General features: G+C 34.0%; 2 protein-coding genes across 2 annotated transcripts; one reads left to right on the top strand and one right to left on the bottom strand.

Annotated features, from left to right (window-relative positions):
• Positions 1-2,475: 2,475 nt before the first annotated feature.
• On the bottom strand, positions 2,476-11,290 carry LOC105328731 (PDZ domain-containing protein GIPC1). Its single transcript, XM_011429727.4, has 5 exons — positions 10,858-11,290; positions 8,313-8,682; positions 7,062-7,162; positions 5,331-5,412; positions 2,476-3,272 (listed from the first exon to the last, which is right to left on the bottom strand). Exons 1-5 carry the CDS (start codon positions 11,161-11,163, stop codon positions 3,085-3,087), a joined length of 1,047 nt encoding a protein of 348 aa, XP_011428029.1. The 5' UTR covers positions 11,164-11,290; the 3' UTR covers positions 2,476-3,084.
• Positions 11,291-13,229: 1,939 nt separating this feature from the next.
• On the top strand, positions 13,230-19,187 carry LOC105328729 (zinc finger protein 511). Its single transcript, XM_011429726.4, has 7 exons — positions 13,230-13,281; positions 15,876-16,308; positions 16,485-16,547; positions 16,826-16,967; positions 17,449-17,576; positions 17,947-18,024; positions 18,607-19,187. Exons 2-7 carry the CDS (start codon positions 16,157-16,159, stop codon positions 18,803-18,805), a joined length of 762 nt encoding a protein of 253 aa, XP_011428028.3. The 5' UTR covers positions 13,230-13,281; positions 15,876-16,156; the 3' UTR covers positions 18,806-19,187.
• The last annotated feature ends 17 nt before the right edge of the window (positions 19,188-19,204 follow it).

Genomic DNA, 19,204 nt, shown 5'->3' with positions numbered 1-19,204 from the left:
ACTTCATCATAGGGCATATTTAACAGGGCTGCCTCATAGAAGCTCTAGGTGAAGGTTATATATTATAGTATATATTATGTGATCAATTCTTGTTTGGATCATAATATCTCTCCTCTTGGTCCAATATGGCTCAAGGGATGACCCTTTTATAGTGTAATTCAGGCCAACGGTCAGTATAGGTTTATTAGTTCAGCAGATCCACTGCTTGAAGAATAAATAACACAACAGCTGTTGTTTCATTGAAAAGATTTATTGTACATAGTGATGAGCCAGCATCATCACTTCCTTACAGCTTTCATTGAATAAATTAACTTCATGTCTACCAAATGTACAAAATAATTAAAATCTCTAAAAATTTAAAAGTCACAACCGGTATAAACTATTTTTGTTTAAAATGGCTTTAATCTGATGCAAAAAGCATGCTTTTGTTAGGGGTCGTTAATCACACCACCCTCGCTATGTTTTGATGAAAAATCATAACTGATTCAATGTACGTGTTTTGTTTTGCATAAGTTCATTTCTTAGCAAACACTGGTGTTTGATGTATCATTCTTATGATATGCATTTTTCTTTAAATAAAAGATTAACTATAACTAGATAAGCCTTTCTTATAAAAGAATGGATATAAAAAAATGACCTCACAAAAAAAAATGTAGAGAAAGATGCTCATATTTCTACAAGGACATTTTAGAATTTATATATAACCTTGATGAATATTTAATATTAATACATATGTAGTGATCCAGTGATGATTTTTGTTTGCTAGCTGGCCTTCCGAACTGGAAGTACACGTACCTATATATTGTATAGAGGTAAATGTCTACCCATAAGTAAAATTATATAATCACTTGATTCCATCTGCTAAATAGGGTTTACACCTCTCAAGACTGAAGATTTTTTTGTCTGCCAATAAGATGGAATGATCAAACGAATGCCAATCATATATTTCAAATTCCAAACTTAAGAAGTTGAAAAACAGAATGATTTTAAACAAGACATATGACTACAGGTATAACACTTAACATACATCGATCACAGAGACATTCAGACAACATTGGAATGGGCGCACTGAGGATGGGGGCTAGATCATCCTAAAATACAGAACAAAGTCTGTTTCACAAGTCTATTCATTATCAACATCTTTTAGTGGGTTAGATGAAAATTCAAAAATAAATTCAGTGTTGTTTTGACAAAAGAATTCTCCTTACATCCTAAGCCACCTTCGATGATGAAACATCACATACTCCTTTCACAACACAAAGTTTTAAACTAAAGAAATCTAGAAAGCTATCAATGTTAAAGTTTTAATACACACGGCACTAACCTGGAGTTTTTCCAAGTAATGAAATTATTTGCAGCTAGCTTTAATAATATGTTATTCGTGTTAGAACTTAAAGCTTTAATCTACAGCAAAGGAAGTAAGACATGCTAATTAGTCAAGTTGGATTTCATATCACAGTGCATGCTAATACTATTGTCCTGAACACAATATCATATATACCTCATTTAGACCTATCCTTAAAAACCAAAACACATGGGAAAAGTGCAGAATAAATTACAATTCTTGCGATACATGTACCAGTTACAGAAGTGCAATCTTTTGTATCCATTCAAACTTTCAGCTGGCTTAACTATGGTAGATATTTTATAATGGTCAATAAAACCCAAGTGTAAATGAATGTCTGCTGGAATGATAGCTTGTACTGTATATTTAAATTGTAATTTCATTATAAATTTTCTGTCCTTCAAATGACAATGCAAACATGCTTAGAGATTGATGATATCGATTCTTTACAAAATACTGGTAAAGCTTTCTTTCTATGTGGCAATGTTGAAGAAAAAACAAGATATCTGCATCTCCATAGAGCAGATAATTGATGCAAATCATTGGAATGTCGAGGAAAAATATACGTCTATGCAATGTTTGTTAACAAAAAACATCAGAAGAGAATCAAGCTATTTGGACCAATGTATACACACTGCACTCAGTGTAACATATAGGAAAGCTTAGACTATATCCCTGTAAAAGGTGTGGACTGTGTGGTATATACTAAAATCTACGTGTGTGTAAATCATTAAAGTGTGGGATTAATGGCACCATATTCATTTATAGAAAAATATGTCAGTTCTCTTTTCAAAGAAGTCATTTCTAAAAGCATGGAAAACTTAGCGAACCTAACACAATATTAGGTTGCCCATGTTAAAAATAAATTATGACAATGCATTTTGCACCATGCATTGCGGACAATCATGTGTAGACAATAACATTTTGTTCAAAAGTGGCATCAATGGAAAAAACCTGTACAAGTTCATTGTATAGAGTGACACACTAGCATGACTTAATATTTCATTCCTAAAATCTGCAGGAATTCAGTACATTTACGAAAGTGAATGTGAAGTGTACCAGTAATTATTTTACAAATACTTCACCCTGATTGGCTGAGACAACGTCCTCATCCAGTTTTTTGTACCTGGGTAATTACATTTTGAAAACATGCATTTTTTGTAATTACATTTTGAAAACTATAAAACTCGATTCTTTCTTTTCATAAAAAAGAATACTATCATAAATTAGGCACTCGTGACCAATACCAATTATATCAAAACATGATACTGACTCAACCAGAGGTGAATGAATCAAATATTTCTCAAAATATTCTTTTGGGAGCATTGAGATCACATTTCGAGCATATAACTAACTGTATGATTATAAACAATTAATCAGCTTGTAACAATCAATAAAAATTTGCAAAAAAATAACATTTTAATTATAGTATCTTAAATAAAAAAATCAACTTTCAACAAAGAATATGATTGAGGAATGTTAAGACTAAATATGTGCGAAAAGGTAATTGATAAAAAATATATGTACACAACTTTCACAAACATGTGAACCAACTTAAAAGCACAGCTTTCAATTCTATAAGTATTAAATGTGAACATGGTGATATGTATTCATGTGAAAGTACATGTATCATAAAAACAATTTAAGGGATGGAGGGGGAATGTGGACAAAACAGTTATCACAACACATTACCACAACTTGTGTAAGTTCATGTAAAAAGAAAGTGTATGTAATCATTTTTAAAACTGCTCGTTAAATTCCTGCACGTCCTTTGTAAGCCTTCCACTCTTAGCATCGGATATTGCACCCCACAGGTCGAAAATAAAATCATCTGTGAAACCAAAGTCTTTGAGCTCACTGTTGTCCATAGCCATTGCAAAATCACTTGGGTTGTCTTTCTTGCTTCCCAATTCCCATATTGTTTGAGCTGTGGTGAAAAAACAATGCACTGGTTAATAGTACATGCATTTCATTTCATCGTAGTTTTGATTGAGTATCAGGTATCTACAGTCAAACTTCCTTATCTGGTACTAGACAAGACTGTTTAAAAACTTCCAGATGTCAGAGTATTTGAGATATAGGAGATAGAGCTAGGATAAAATAGTTTTAAAAAATACCGGTAAGAGGTTGGGACTTACAAATCTCTTAAAATGACATATGCATTGTATTCGAGATATCAGTGTTCAAGATATCGAAGTTCAACTGAACTTGATATCACTGTTATCAGTTATGATATAACATTTTTAATATTCCACTGTGATCAAGTCAAAATGAACTTTGCCAATAATGTTTAATTGTTAAACTGATAAGAGGATGCAGTCTGATTAAAACAACCCCCCCCCCCCCCCCCCCAATCTCCTTACACTCAACAGAGTCTGACAGGTATCGATGAAAGGTCATCTTCACACGGCCTCTACATTTGCATACAAATCTAAATATTCCCCAACCAAACATGCAGATGTTTTAAAAGAGGTGTAACTCTTCAATACTGGGGGTTACATATAAAACAAACATGAATTAATTTTTTTAAGTATTCTCCTTTTGAATACATGTAACGGTAGTTTCAAAAGATTTTCTATAGCCCTGATTGGTCAGAAGTAAAGGTCGCATGAAGATGACCTTCTATCGATACCTGACAGACCCTGATGGGTGCAATGGAAGGGGAATGGTTTTCCTTTGATAACCGAGAATGTATCATCCTATTCAGTCCGATTAGGATATTACCTTCTCTATGGTTATTAAATGAAAACATGGTTTAAATAATGTCATTTAAAGACATACATTTTAACTTGCAAAAAGACCTTAGATATTACATGTATATAATACGTATGTGCTCTAGCTATGATCCTTGACAAAACGGCTTGTTGGACATTGTTGGACATAAATGCTAAATAGCATATCCTATTACTCAAAGATTATTGTAAAACTTAATTCATATCTCAAAATCAAGTTTCTCGGACAAATGGTCAAATCTTTCAGATGAAGATACGAATTTGTAATACAGGTATTTCGTTTTTCGTTATCCTCCATCTTTTATTAAAACACAAAAACCATTCAGAATCTTGATGAGATTGCTTTTACTAGTAATATCAGACAAGGCATGCTCTGGTGCCACTCTGTATAACAATTTTTTAGCGCCAATCCATCATGTAACTTTTTTTGTGCATTTAAAAAGAGGTTGGAGAAAGCTCATGATTTGAATTCCTTTGTATCAAGACAAAGCAATCTAATTCTTTCAAATCTCTCTTTAGAAAATAACAAAACTTTTTTATTGGATCGAGTCCATGCACTACGAGGTATTTGTTTTTAATGAAGATAAATATTTTACTATCAACACAGGTCTTAAGAATAAAAAATCCTTAGTCTAATTGAAGACTTTACAATCTGATTAATCACTGGCACACTTGGAATAGCCCTCAGGTAAATTTGAATTGTATTGGGAGATTTTAAAGTTGATGTCTGTCTGGCTTAAAGAGAGTAGTTTATCAGCTCTTGTCTGGGGCTATAGATGCAAGTAAAACTCATGCCAGGGGCATCTGATCTCATTAAATTCATTTGACATGAGATGAACACTAGCTGTAAAACACGTCTCTAATTAATTTTCCAATTTCATTAAACAGGAGTTAATCTACACTATCTACAAGACCTAATGTTCGTTTTGCCTTAAAAATAATAAAACTGTTTCCTAGAAACAAAACCTCCTTGTGAAGATCAAAATTCTAAGTTTTCAAGATATTTTAACTATATATAAATCATGGTGGTTTCATTCTCCTGATCTGCATCGATAAACATTTAAAATGCTCACAAGTTCAGTAACAATTTTTTTCCATTTGAAGTGCATTCCGTCATTTATGGTCTTTTGATATGCATTTATACAGTGTATAGCAATAATAAGAACCATGAGGTATTTTCGTGATACTACGCAGTATTCTGTGGTCGGTTGGGAGACGAGGGGTCGTATAGTGTCAGTGTGTGGGAGTCTTACCTAGTTCTGTGTCGTTGATGCCCATGAAGGACTCCAACAGTCCATTGACCTTATCCACCGCTACATTCACCACGTCATCAGGCTGTGGAGACACAACAAAAACAAAAATAATACGACTGTGGAGACACAACAAAAACAAGTTAACTACATTACACAGTATCTCGGTGTCATGTTATCTTCACTGGCCAAAGACCAATTCTCCCAAGTAACATTTTTTGCTAGTGCATTGTTTTGTAACTTTGTCAACACATAAAACTTTATATGGTTTTTGGCAAGAATTGGTCTTAGGCCAGTAGCAAAACTTTAGAAGCAAGGATCAAAAAGAATAAATATGCTGTCAACTGATATATGTGTGAAACGTTTACACTAGAAAGACAGAAAACTTGTTATTCAAACTTTTATTGCCACTGAGCTTAAAATTTACTAAAAGCATGAATCTAAAAGAATAAATACAAGACCAACTGGTGTATGTGACAGTGATATGTTTACACTTGGAGACAGAAAACGTGTTTCTTCAAACTATTGCTGCCATTGAGCTTTCCTGTTTTACAAACACTTTTATTTGATTTACAACAAGTTATATAGGCTATTAAATTGAAAGACATCAAGATTGGGCTGATATTTTTTTGCAGATAAATTCTTGCACAACGCTAGTAACACAACATACATCAGGAATGTCCTGATTTTTTGCACATTGCTGTATTTCACCATCAAAGTTTTTAACCAGATGTACATGAAATATTGCATGAGTCCTGATTTGCATATACATGTACCTATAACATAATGAGATCTGATTTCATTACAGCTTTTGAAGTTTAGTGAAACATCAATTTCATCACTAAATATTGTGGGTGTAAATATATTCTGTGGTAGATTGTTACATTCCAACAATGTACTAGTATCACCTATCATTGACAGTTATCCGATAGGGAGACAGGAGCCGAGATTACAACAACATGGCTGTACAATGTGGCCGTTATCACTTATAACAGTCCACAATATCTGATAAACTGTCATAATAAACTAAAGGTCAAGAGGCAAGCTATCAGTGATTGTAAAGCTACAATCAACATTGTTATATTATACAATTCCCTTAAAGTCTACAGCCTTTAACTTTTCATCCTCCCTAACCTAACTCCCAGATCACATGCTCATATAATTCTCATGTTAGACCAAAATAAGGAACTTGGCTCCCAATAAATATGTCCATCAAAGCTGTTTCTTTATGACCGGTAGTCATTGGTATTTTTTTCATTGCTTCTGTTGAAGACTTTGCCAAGAGTCCAATGAAAAACCTGTTTTTATCTAAGCCTGATTATTTTACCTGAATAGCTAAGGTATGAATAAACACCGTTATCATCTCAATAATGTATCACTCTCCATCTTGAGAGTAGAACACAGGGTAACATTTCCTCCCTAATGGAACATTGCTCTCTCTCTATAGGTCTGACAAAAGGTCTGTAGGAAAGTCATTTAATCAACCGATTAATTACCTAATTAACATCTCCCTTCATTTCCTGTACTTCACATCTTTAGTTAAAGATGTACTATAAAATCATCTATTTTTATCTTTGAACCTGTTGCTTTATACCTACAGACTATTCAACAAGGAAATGAAAATACCAGCAGTATAATTATTGGTATACATGTATCATACCATGATTTTGTTCAAAACAAATGGTCCGGTTAAAATACATATCCAATGAACAATCACAAAATCTATGTACTCACGACTTCAACTGTGGCTGGTCCTGAGGACCGTAGTCGTAACGTCTGCTTGCCTGATCCCAAGTTTCCACTGCCCTTCTTCCCGCTGGATTTCTCTACGAATGCTATGAAATATCAAAGAAAAAAGAGTGAGGTTTACCACCGAGTCAGAACTGAGTTTTATCACTCATGGTAATCATTTCTATCGTTTTATTCAATAAACCTGCACCTTTTATAAAGACCTCATTAAGGACTTGATAACAGAGATCCATCTGTTTTGACACATTGACAACATAATAGGGACCCACGGAGGCAAAAGACAAGTCTATGGAGCATGGGGTTGAATTTTTGGTGACATTGTACACCGATTTACAACATCCAGGGTGTGGATACACAATAAATGCTCATGAGCTTTCTTCTTTACAATCAGTTTATTTTTCATGATATATCAGATTACTAATTAAGAAGCTTATACTGTCTGGAGAACAAGCTAGTACGTTCTATTGATTTTTCATTTCTGTGAGACAACAACCTTCAAATGAACTGAAGTGATTTTGCAAGCAGATTTTTAAGATGTGTAGGTAAAACTAATGAAGATTTCATAACAACTGAAACTTAATCTCTGTGTCCAAGTAAACTGAAAACTCAACATAACTTTATACTTTTATGACTTTTTTGAAATCTTAAAATGTAACTACAGTTGAGTAGACATGATAAATACTTTGCAATGCATCAATAATTTCAAAATGCAACAACTCAAATACTTCTGCTTTTAGTGTTTTAGAAAGTTAGGTAAAGTTTTGAGCTTTAAATAATGTAAAATTGATATGAATAAAAGGTATGAAATAAAAGCACAATACCAAACAAATGTTTACCCATACTTGCTGCATGAGAATGACAAATTACATTAAACATTTGAATACTCCATGAATTCATCATTTTAGAATACAACTTAATCTGATGGACAGTTAATTTAAAAACAGAATACAAATAAGATCACCAAAAATCCAACCAGGTAAAAATTCAAAAATTTATCGATTGTTGGTGTGGCAGAATTTCATCCAAAATAAAGATCTGTGTTTATAATTATCAATTCTTTGCAACTACACACTTATAACATGTAGTACTGGTAAATACCAATATCTGATTATGTCAAATCTATTTATTGATAAATTTAGATGTTCCAAATTTCCTTACCAATTGTGGGTTTAGAGAAACTCAAGTCTATCAAATCATATCAACCTCTTATGTATATATAAATACATATGAACTTACAAAATCCTGATTTCATGGGTTCAACAACTCGTATGGTAAAAGTAGTTCCTTTTGGAATATCCTTCAGCATTTTGGCCACCTCGAAATGCCTGCACCCCACTAAACTTTTGCCATCAATTTTTTCTATATGATCACCGACAGAAATCAGTTCTTGTTTGTCCATAATACTGTCCTCCTTAATTCGTTTGATAAATGCGTAACCAGCACCATTGTCCGTAATAGTCAATCCTAAGGCATCCTGTGATTTGGTCACATCCATTTCCTTCGGACGACCTTTGATATGGGCGAATATAAAGTCCTCCAAACCAATCTGTCCCCCTAACAGTCGGGACATGTCTGCCTTGTGAGTGTTCAGGGTACAGAAAAGTATCTGTAATTGTTCAAATAAAATGACAAAAATTAGTACAGGGTCAGTTTTACAGCTACAGATAATACATGTATTTTAACCATGTTTACAAAAGTCAATATTAATATACTGGTAGCAGCAAAAAAAGCAAAAAATGAAATGAGAGAGCACATGAGAGCAAGAGAGCACATGAGAGCAAGAGAGAGAGAGATAGAGATGACAGAGAGAGAGAGAGATAATATTAACAAAAGAACCACATACATTGTTGCTAAGAAAAAGTTAAAACAGCAATGAGGTTCTTTAATAGTAGTCTATTACCTGGTACATTACATTAGAGAACTTTATCTTTCAATATTATTTAAATATTCTTCTAGAAATATAAACATGTCAAGGTCATGGGTAAATGCAATTTGTACTTCAAAATTTTGAATGCATGATCAGGTACGGCACTACTATGAGCTCTCACTATCTCTTAATGATTCTATCCAAAGGTAGATTGTGCCAGCCAGTAACACATCAGTTCCCATAAACTACCTCAACCTATATTACCTACATGTGTGCATTTTTCAGGATACACATCTGATTCAGACAGACACAATCCATAATTAATCAATGGGAAATTAATCTGTGGAGATGTGACCTTATTGATACATTGTGTAGTCCTAGCTAGTCTGTCAATCTGTTACATTCACTGCAAAAACTGTCAGCTAAATGAACAGTCATTCAATCCATAAACCCAGAAATGGATTATTTCAATTAACCTATGGCCATTGAAAAATATATGGTACATGTTTCTACTCAATTTTCTAAGGATATTCTAATACATGTATACTCATATTTCTCTGTTACAATTTATCAATAGATTATTTTCAATTTGACTTACTTTTACTGGATTTTTTTTAATAACTTGTATTAGTAACAATACAAAGAGGAAAATTCATCATAGTGGACTTAGCTACTAGAGTACATCAGATATTGCTATGGAAACTAAATTCACACTTTATTGATTTTTATGCATTTTTTTCCTTTTAATACTGCTCATATTCTTAATATAAGGGTAAGGCAGCTCCATTTATAAATTTACAATACTATAGGAACTTGTAAAAGGTTTAACACAGTTCTTTACAGAGAATCAATGTTAATTGTTTAGCTTAAAAATTTTCCCATGAGAATCAAAATAGTGGTAAAAACCGTCACAAATAGATTAATTATGCCATACATTTTATTTTGTAATTTCTTTTCCTTCATGTTTCCCAGTGGTACAAATCACTCATATGTATAATTTCCTCTTTGCTTTACTATATTGGTCTCAGCTTCCTTCATATTAGGTTTTAAATTCTATTTTTCAAAATGTACCCATTCTATTTTCATGTTATCTTAATTGCAGTACCATGACTTGAAAACTTATTAGTTCTTATTAGAATGTAGCTTTATATATACAACATTGAACAAGTAAAGTATTACAATTTTGACAAGCACTTATAATACATTACTGAATCGTAAAATCTGCTTTATTTTCTGTGGGAACTGAATACATAATTGTTTAAACACAATTAAGTACAAGTTTTGAACATTAAAGTAACTATAAATATTAAGTTAATTACAAAATTACTGTATTTGTACCTGAATGTATATGTATCTATCATGAGTCTTTAAACATTAAATGGTTTAGTAGGCCTATACATATGTATTATATTACTGACTGCATTAATGTTTCATACAACACATTTTATTTAAGATCGTCACGAGAACTACTGATCATATGTACAGTTGTTGGATAGCTATTGTAAGGGATAGGAGAAATGATGACAGATCAGACTGGGATTCGAACCAGGGCCCCCTAAATCTCTTGTCAGGTAGGTGCTCTAGCAGCTCTACCCACTGATCAGGAGCTACAGGGGTATGAAGTGAAGGTGTTCGAACTAGCCTGATCGTCACATTCCTCTCCCCTATAAAAAATTATCATTGGTCCTTGATGAATCAACATTTTAGGTTCTTTCCCCTTGCACTAGGCTTGCAGGAGTTAACCTCCAAGTTCCAGGGGTAATGGCACAGCACCCAAAATGCAATGGAATGAGAGAATTTATAACAAACTAGACCGGGGTAAGAATACTGGCCCCTTGAATTTCAACAAACACAATGTGATACGATAAAGATCAAATTAGACATCAACATTATAACTTCATATACAGCACTTACTTCTGAAACAGGTAGATCGTAGCAGTCAGCTATTTTTTGATAGAGTTCTTTTACGTTGGTAAAGCCAGAAATTATTCCCGTGGGACTCCCATGAGCCTGTTGACAGTGGAATACAAGCTTCGGGCGAGGAGGCTGTGCCGGGGGGTCATTTTTCTGTACCGCTGGCTGCTGTTGTTGCGTTGTGCCATTAGTGTCAGGTGTGTTGTTACCTTCGGCTGGGCGGGGTCCGTCGTTTCCCGTTGAATTTTGAGAATATTCGACCAGATTATCTTTACTTTTATTCTTTTTTCCGAATATTTTATGCATCCTTGCTAATTCAAAAGTCCAGATATCGCTGTAAAATTGTTTCAAACTCCGGTAATTCACATATACTCAGGTAACCCTTGGAATGATACACCTTGGCGAAGGAAGCGGAAGTTACACTACATGGGAAAAGATTCTCGATTCCGACTTCCTGATATAGATATAGCAACACTTCACAATGTTTCCTTAAAAATGTTAAAACCCCCTCTTCCAAATTTAGTTTATTTTGCTTTTACTGTTTAATCATCTATGAAAAGTTATGCAAATGTATCCACTTCCTGAGCATTTGTCTAAGAAAAAGACTTGTTTTTTTCGTAAATGACAATGTGTCCTTTATGTCCCCATTTACACTTACGATGCACCTATCTAATGTCTATTCTGATTGGACCAAGTAGGTAGAGAGGATGGACATGAAATAGCAAACTAAATCTTGCTTTTTCATTTTTTTTATTTGTATAAGTAGAGATTAAAAACACAGTTATATTTACAACATACGCATTAACAATTATTTTTACGTTTTAATTCTTTTTAGGCATTTTCTGATATCAGGATATCAAAAATTCGAATTTTTGTTATCAGAAAATGGTTCTCTTATATATATCAGAAATTATGATGTATAAAATCGATTTTTTGATATCAGAAAATACTGAGCTGCAATAATGTAGCCCTCTCCGATTTTTTATATCTGATGTTTACTGGAGAGGCTACATTATTGCAGCTAGAAAATACTATGATGACTTTTCATTTTATATAAAAAAAAAAATGATTTTCTGATATCAAGAACTCGACTTTTTTATACAACCAAAAAATGATTTTCTGATATCACAGAATAGGTTTTTGATATTAATAATCATTATTTGATATCAGTTATTATTATTTGATATAAGTAATTAAATTTATTGATATCAATTTTTATTTATATTCGGAAAATACCTCTAAAATATTAAAAATATATAGACAATTAATAATGTCCAATTCCTGCGGCTCACATGGAATACACATTATCTATCTGTATATTTAGTATGATTTTAAAAGAGTTGAATTTTCTGTATCTTAAAATTCTGCAAGATTTCTCTCTCTCTCTCTCTCTCTCTCCCTCTCTCTCTCTCTCTCTCTCTCTCTCTCTCTCTCTCTCTCTCTCTCTCTCTCTCTCTCTCTCACTCACTCCCGATTTTAAAGGGAGGGGAGGGGGTGTCACATCACGGGACAGGTATTTTGTGCAAAGCAGATTTATTTTGTAAAGTCTGAAGAGAAACCCAGATTCATGGGTTCTTTTTGGGAGGGGGGGGGGTGACAATATGAATAAATATTATAATATGATACAGTTTTCCATATTTACTAATGATTTCACTGAATTTAGTTATTTGACACAACAATTTCGTTAGTGATTTGGTATATCAAATTATGAGTAAGCCGTTTGACATATGACGTATTTCGATTTGTAGGGACTATGGGATTTCCCGGGGTATAGATTAAAGAAATGTTTCTGTAGTTTGAAATCAACTTTCAATCTCTTTTTGTATAATACAAGCTTAGCCAATGTTGAAGTCCTCCTGGTGATGATGAAAAACCCATATGTCATCAGCATATACATTAAACAGTCTATGTTTTTTTTAAATATAACTATATATAGACTGAGTCAATACAACCCTGTAGATATATGATGGGAGGTCATTTCTAAACATTTTAATAATGTGGGGCTCAAATCAGTTGTCTCCTTGACGCACCCCGAATTTGATAGGAATGAGGAAGAAAGGAAATTACCATATTTAACACATACTTCACTTTTATATGCATATTTTTAATGATACTTCAACATTTGATGTACAGCAATAAAGTGAACTTTATTTGATTATTATTGTTCGAATTATGTACAGTTTTCAAATGGGGAGTGCACAGTTTTTTCATCAAAACTCAATTATTTTTTCAGAGGTCTTTTTAAGTTTTGGTGCTACAGAAATTTATCACATGTATATGTAACCCCCCTCCCCCGTCTACAAAAATGTGTGGTAAAGTACTTTTTTCCGGATTCTTATGAATTTCCGTTTTCAACTTCAACTTTTTGATCAACAAGTGTGTTCCAGTTATGACTGAACATTTTCATTGATCATCAGCCGTCAGGTAATCATTTTCCTACCGGTTAATACTAAATACAGAGTTCTGTTTGATGCAGTTTGACTTATTGTCGTCAAAGTAGGGTCAGCATGATAAATCATCATCATATTTTACGATTAACAGGTTAAACACGCTATATTGTGTCAACTAGACGACCAAAAAAAGGAGGGAATCTGATTCTCAAGTACAGTACGACAAGAATACAGTAAAGTTTCCCATTATGGCATAGGCGTCGGAACGTTAGGGGGTTTAGCCCCCCCCCCCACTTTTTTTGCCAAGCTAGACCCAACCATTAGGCACATAGCATCACAGAAGGTTCAGCGCCCCCCCCCCCCACTTTTTCCTCGCAGCAAACGTACCGGTAATTGCTCCTAAATTTACCTTGAAAAGATTGAAAAATGGAGAAGTTGGAGTCATAGGTATACGTATACTAGCCCTAGCCCCCCCCCCCCCCCCCCCAACGGATCAGTAAATTCATGATTTGGGGAAAAACATTTTTTTTGGTAGGGAAGAATTTTTGTTAATTACAGGTAATCTTCCCCCCCCCTCTCCCCACGGATTAGGATTTTCATGATTTTGGGAATAATGTTTTTATTTTGCTTGTCAAGATTTCTGAGGATTAGTCTAGCACACCCCCCCCCCCTTTCAATTTGCTTCGGACGCCACTGTATGGCAAATCAGTAACCCAGTTAAAATGAAACCAGACCAATGTGATAATCACCCGTCCTTATTTAAACTTTAACAATTCTTCAAATTCTGTATAAAACTAGCTGTGTCTTCTGTAAAACAGGGTTACAAGGGTGCCGAGGGTAACATACCCTTGTTTCTATATAATTGTATGTCTGTTCTGAAACAGGCCCAGACCCTTGTTTCTATATGTTCCTCTGTTTTGTAACAGGGTCTCTAAAACGGGGTTACAATGGTAACGAGGGTATTTAAACTTGTACCAGCAATGATTTTTAACACATATGTCATTTGTTTACAAAAATGATATAAAACTATCTTTATTCAGAAAAAAGTTATTGATTAATAAAAATTAAAGTACCATATTTCAATAAAAACGAATAAAATATTGAACAAATAATTCTGTGTATATATGCCTTAACATGTGTACGGAATAATCACATTATTATTATTCATAGAGGCTACTGTAAGAAATCTGCTGAATAGATTTATTTTCTTACTGGATTTCACTGAAACGCAGCTGTAAATGTCAGAGTTTGAAGCATATACGTAGTAAGTGGGTCCTTATTATCCCCTCGCGCAACTTGTTGTGAAGGGGATATAGCATCGCTGCTGTGCATGTGTGTGTATGTATGTGTGTCTTTTTCAGCTTGGAAGCAGGATTTAACGAAAACCCTTGCACGGATATTTATCAAACTTCATACACTTGTATGGTAAAATGACAAAAACACTGTTAATTTTTAAGTCAATTAGTTGAATACTTTTTAATATATTGATAAAATAACACAAATTTAAACAGAAATTTTATGTACGACTTGACAATAACTACTTCTGCTTCACTAATGGGAAACTAAAGTGGAAGTAAGCAGTTCTAATCAACAACTTGATATTTTGGGATTTAAAACTAGTACAGGTAAAAAAAAAACTTTTTGTTGTAATGAAGGGCGAGTACAATTTGGTCTCATCAATCACATTTACATAACTGTTTATTCATAAATAATGCACCCCACACAATAATTCATGTTGCGAGGGGATGCTCCGCTTAGCTGTGCCCTTTTTGTTAATAAAATGTAAAAATATTCTTGCGCCTATTTTTCGGAGTAAAAAAACAAGATGTACATGTAAATGGAAAAATGTGTCCAAATATTGCATTTGCCAGAATGTTTTTATTACTTAAAAGAGGAATAGTTCCTGTTTAGTGTAATCATTCCTCTATCGGGAACTGTGTCCAACCTGTTCAAAGCTGCGCAATTCATGTGAGAGAGAGAGTATCATGCTGAAATGAGCCAATTTCTTTTTAGAGCAAGAAAATTTCTCTGTCCCAAGTTTCAGTTTTAACTAATGTTTGTTTAACCTTAGACTTTTTGTCCATATTACCTACGGTACATTAATTCACTAGAATGAAAAATGTAATTTTTTTCTGAAACACCCCCTCTATTGCTGCAAGTGTCAATACATAACCATTCGATTTTCCCGGGCCAGTATGAATCCACATAAGATATGTATTTTTATTTCTGTGAATTTCTCTGGTTATTAAGAGGGAATTTGTGCATGAAGAAATCTTAGAATTTTTGCCCTAAATAGATTTCAATTGCCATTGCATCTCATCTTGTGAAAATATCTCCATTTTTTAAACCAGAGTATTGTTGTATTTGAAGTTAGATTCCTTGCATTGTTTTACATATGTATCATTATTCTTATACCATGTCATCGTCGGAAACCCACAGTTGGTCTTGTTTCTGTTACCTCAAGAGAAGCGAAACTGACCATGAGTTTTGATGATGGTACAATGTATGCTTGGAGTAAATTTTATTTAGTATGAAAAAAATAGTCTGCAAGTATTCAGTATTTAACCTTTGGTGTGAAACATGTGATAATAAAAAACATCATGTTGATATTGGATCTTTCTTACATAGGACACAATGGTCAATGTAGATAAAGGGATTCTTGTGGAATGTGACCCGGCCATGAAACAGTTTCTCCTCCAGCTGGATGATACTAAAGCCCTTGGAAGGAAGTTTGTTATCAAAGATTTGGATGACACTCACTTGTTCATCTCAGCAGACATTCTCGAAACTCTTCAAGATCAAGTTGATGGACTGATGGACAAACTGTCATTTCCGCTAGCAGAAAAATAATTTCAATCTGATGAGTTTTTATTTTAGACATTAGACTTACTTTGAATTTGAATATCAAAATGTGTGAAAATTATCAATTATCATGGACTCATTCAAAACGGTGCCTAGAACATTCCCATCCACTGTTTGAAGAAGGCAATATCTTGTGTTGTATGTTGGCAAAACAGTTACCTTTTGATTTGGCAGCAGATGAAGAGTTCTTGGATGATAGGTTGGTATAAAAAAAATAATGACTCAATTTAACATACCTCTCTGATTTGGTATTTAAATCTCTGGCTTAAACATTCATAAAATCAAAACTACTGCAATAATGGGCTAGCCTGCCATTTTAACAAACAAATTACATGTAATTGTATATGTATGGTACAACTACACCTTGTTTTACAGTGAATCCAATGGCATTCCATGTGGCATCTCAGGCTGCAATAAGATTCTGGATTCCCTGACTAGGTTAGGGTTTTCTCTTCAACTACTGTGGAATCATTTTTCTTCGTGGGGGTCAATGTTCGTGGGTTGCCAAAATTTCTCTGGTTCGTGGGAACCTAGTTTGGTAGCAAGTTCTATTTCGTAAATAGGTATTAAACAAATGGTTGTATATACATTCGTGGGGGTGTAAAATTATGTGAAAGCCACGAACATTGGTTCCTCACAAACACAGTATTTTACACACACTGTTTGATTTTGAATGACAGTAATTGTTTAATCAGGTTCAATGTTTTAATATGCAGCTACGAGTTACACTACAACAGCACACACAGAAATGCCTGCAGTCAGTGTAAAAGGAACTTCCCGACCTCTCATCTCCTGGACATCCATCTCCTGGAGTGGCATGACTCCATGTTTGATCTGTTGGCATCAAAGTCTCCAATGGTAAGAACTTTGGAGAAAGATGACAGAAGTAGAAAGCATGCCGGTATTTCAATGAAAAAACTTTATTCCTTTTGTATTTCATTGTGGAACAACTTCAATCTGCTTCTTTGATTACCCAATATTTTACAAATGCAACACCTTTACAAGCACAGATTGGAACATTCACTGTATATTTCTTACTGAAAATGAGTAATTATTCTCATAAAATCGAGAGAAGCTCCTCTTGAGGGGATTAAAATCTCACTATCATTTTCAAGGCATTCATGAACTACCGGTATATGAAATTTAAATAATAACAAAGCTTCTGTACTTGGGATGTCACATTTTCACAATTTGATACAAAATGCCTGAATTTTGGAATTTCGAACCCACTCAAAAAAGGAATCTACAGTATTTTATGTACATGTATTCATAACAAAATTATATTGGTTTGTGTTTCCAAACAAAAATAAATATGATATATTGGTTATGATTGTTTCAGTACCAATGTCTGCTGGAACTGTGTGGCGACAAATTCTGGAATTCAAAAGACAGGAAAAACCACATGATCAAGTGCCATAAGTTTCCATCTAACTATAGATTTGAAAGAGAGAAGAGACAAAAAACAGAGTAAGCATATACATAGACTTGTATTGATGCAGGTGCTCCACATTATCTACCCAAAATAGGAACTGTTTAAAGGAATCCTTTTGCTTTCTTCCTTTAATTTTTTATGATGAGAATGCTTGAGACTGAATCTACACCCTACTGGTACTTGAATATAGCATTTGTACCATTAAAGGTAAAGTGTTTTAACAAACACAATCCCTTTGTTAACAAAGAAAAGTCGGTAGTTTTGTTCTTAGTTAAGCTTTCTGAGCACACTTTTTTGGAAGAAAGTCCAATTGCAAAAACCAAAGACAGTCTTTTTCTGGATAGCTGACTTCTAGCTCTGCTTATGACTATTTAACTATAATGCAATATTTTATTTATTCTTCAGGTCAAAAGACGGTGAGAATATGGAAGTAAATACATCTAGGGAAGAAGTCTCACAAAATCGTAGGGTATTCAGTTACAAGTAAGTACAAGGAATTGGTTATGAAATATATGAAATTAAAGCTGTATAAGAAAACTTTGTCTGATTTTATGGCAATTTCTGGGCAATTGCATGTATATGGCTAAGACATGTAGTGCTGGCCCTATTCTCCCTGTCTGTCATTGCTGTTTTTTCCAGACTTTCTTCTTCACTATGCCTTCAGATAGATGTCTTGGGTTGATTTTGTATATTTTAACTTTATACAACGTACACTATTGTTAACTTAAAAGATCAGATGCTAAATAAGGAACATAGCGACTCATAGAAACTTTTTCTTATGATGACAAAGGAAATGAGCAGACATACAAAAGAATCTAAATTCACTGGAGATTACAGACATTTTAATAAATCACCTCTCAGCTTACAAGCAATTTAAGTATTATCCTTGCAGAACTACTTGGATGTTACTAATTCTTGTTAAATTTTTACCCCGAATCTCATTCCAATCTCTTTTCTGTTGAAATATAGAATATCAGTTATAACAACCCAAATAAGTATGAAAGTACATGTACAAAGATAAACAAAACCTCCTACTTTCTATGAACTGTTATCTTATTTTTTTAGAGTACCAAATCAAATTTGCTTTGGACAAGGGTCAGCCCTCGGGTTCCAGAGAGGGAGGGGGAGGGGAAATAAAGGCCCAAAGAAACACTGGCACCAGACCAAGAAAGGCAAAAACACGGCCGTGGACATTGAGTCAGTCAATATGAAGGAGTTGGCTCAGGCGCTGGAGGCTCCTAAAGATGGTGCCATGGAAAACTGACAGGGAGGCTCCTTAAGACGGTGCCATGGAAAACTGACGGGGAGGCTCCTGAAGACTGTGCCATGAAAAACTGATGGGGAGGCTCCTTAAGACACTGACATGGTTCTGGTGGATAGGGTGGAAGCTGTCATTAACTGTGCTGCAGGAATGTCATGACTACAGTATATTAACTCACTAGTTTGCTGGAAAAATTGTTGCCTTTGGTTGATGAGTGTTTGCTCTGTAAATTTTGGCTACCGGGTATACACTTTATATATGTTTGTTCCAATTGGGAAAAAAGTTTACTTTTGACTGAAGTTAATAGTGAGTGTTCAACGGCTGTTTTATATGCATTTTACATTGTAATCATTTTATATTCCAATTAAATATTTCATTTCTTGACTTTAGCGAGTATTTGTA

Source organism: Magallana gigas, chromosome 7 (assembly GCF_963853765.1).
Source record: "Magallana gigas chromosome 7, xbMagGiga1.1, whole genome shotgun sequence".
Classification (NCBI taxonomy): Eukaryota; Metazoa; Mollusca; class Bivalvia; order Ostreida; family Ostreidae; genus Magallana; species Magallana gigas.
Note: the sequence above shows the minus strand (reverse complement) of the source record. Positions and strands in the feature narration are given on the sequence as shown.

Coding starts and splice junctions, on each gene's coding strand:
- LOC105328731 (XM_011429727.4), bottom strand. CDS start 11,163: ATGCATAAAATATTCGGAAAAAAGAATAAAAGTAAAGATAATCTGGTC. Junction 8,683..10,857: donor ACGATCTACCTGTTTCAGAA/GTAAGTGCTGTA, acceptor GAACAATTACAG/ATACTTTTCTGTACCCTGAA. Junction 7,163..8,312: donor ACCCATGAAATCAGGATTTT/GTAAGTTCATAT, acceptor GATATTTCATAG/CATTCGTAGAGAAATCCAGC.
- LOC105328729 (XM_011429726.4), top strand. CDS start 16,157: ATGTGTGAAAATTATCAATTATCATGGACTCATTCAAAACGGTGCCTA. Junction 16,309..16,484: donor GAAGAGTTCTTGGATGATAG/GTTGGTATAAAA, acceptor CTTGTTTTACAG/TGAATCCAATGGCATTCCAT. Junction 18,025..18,606: donor CGTAGGGTATTCAGTTACAA/GTAAGTACAAGG, acceptor TTATTTTTTTAG/AGTACCAAATCAAATTTGCT.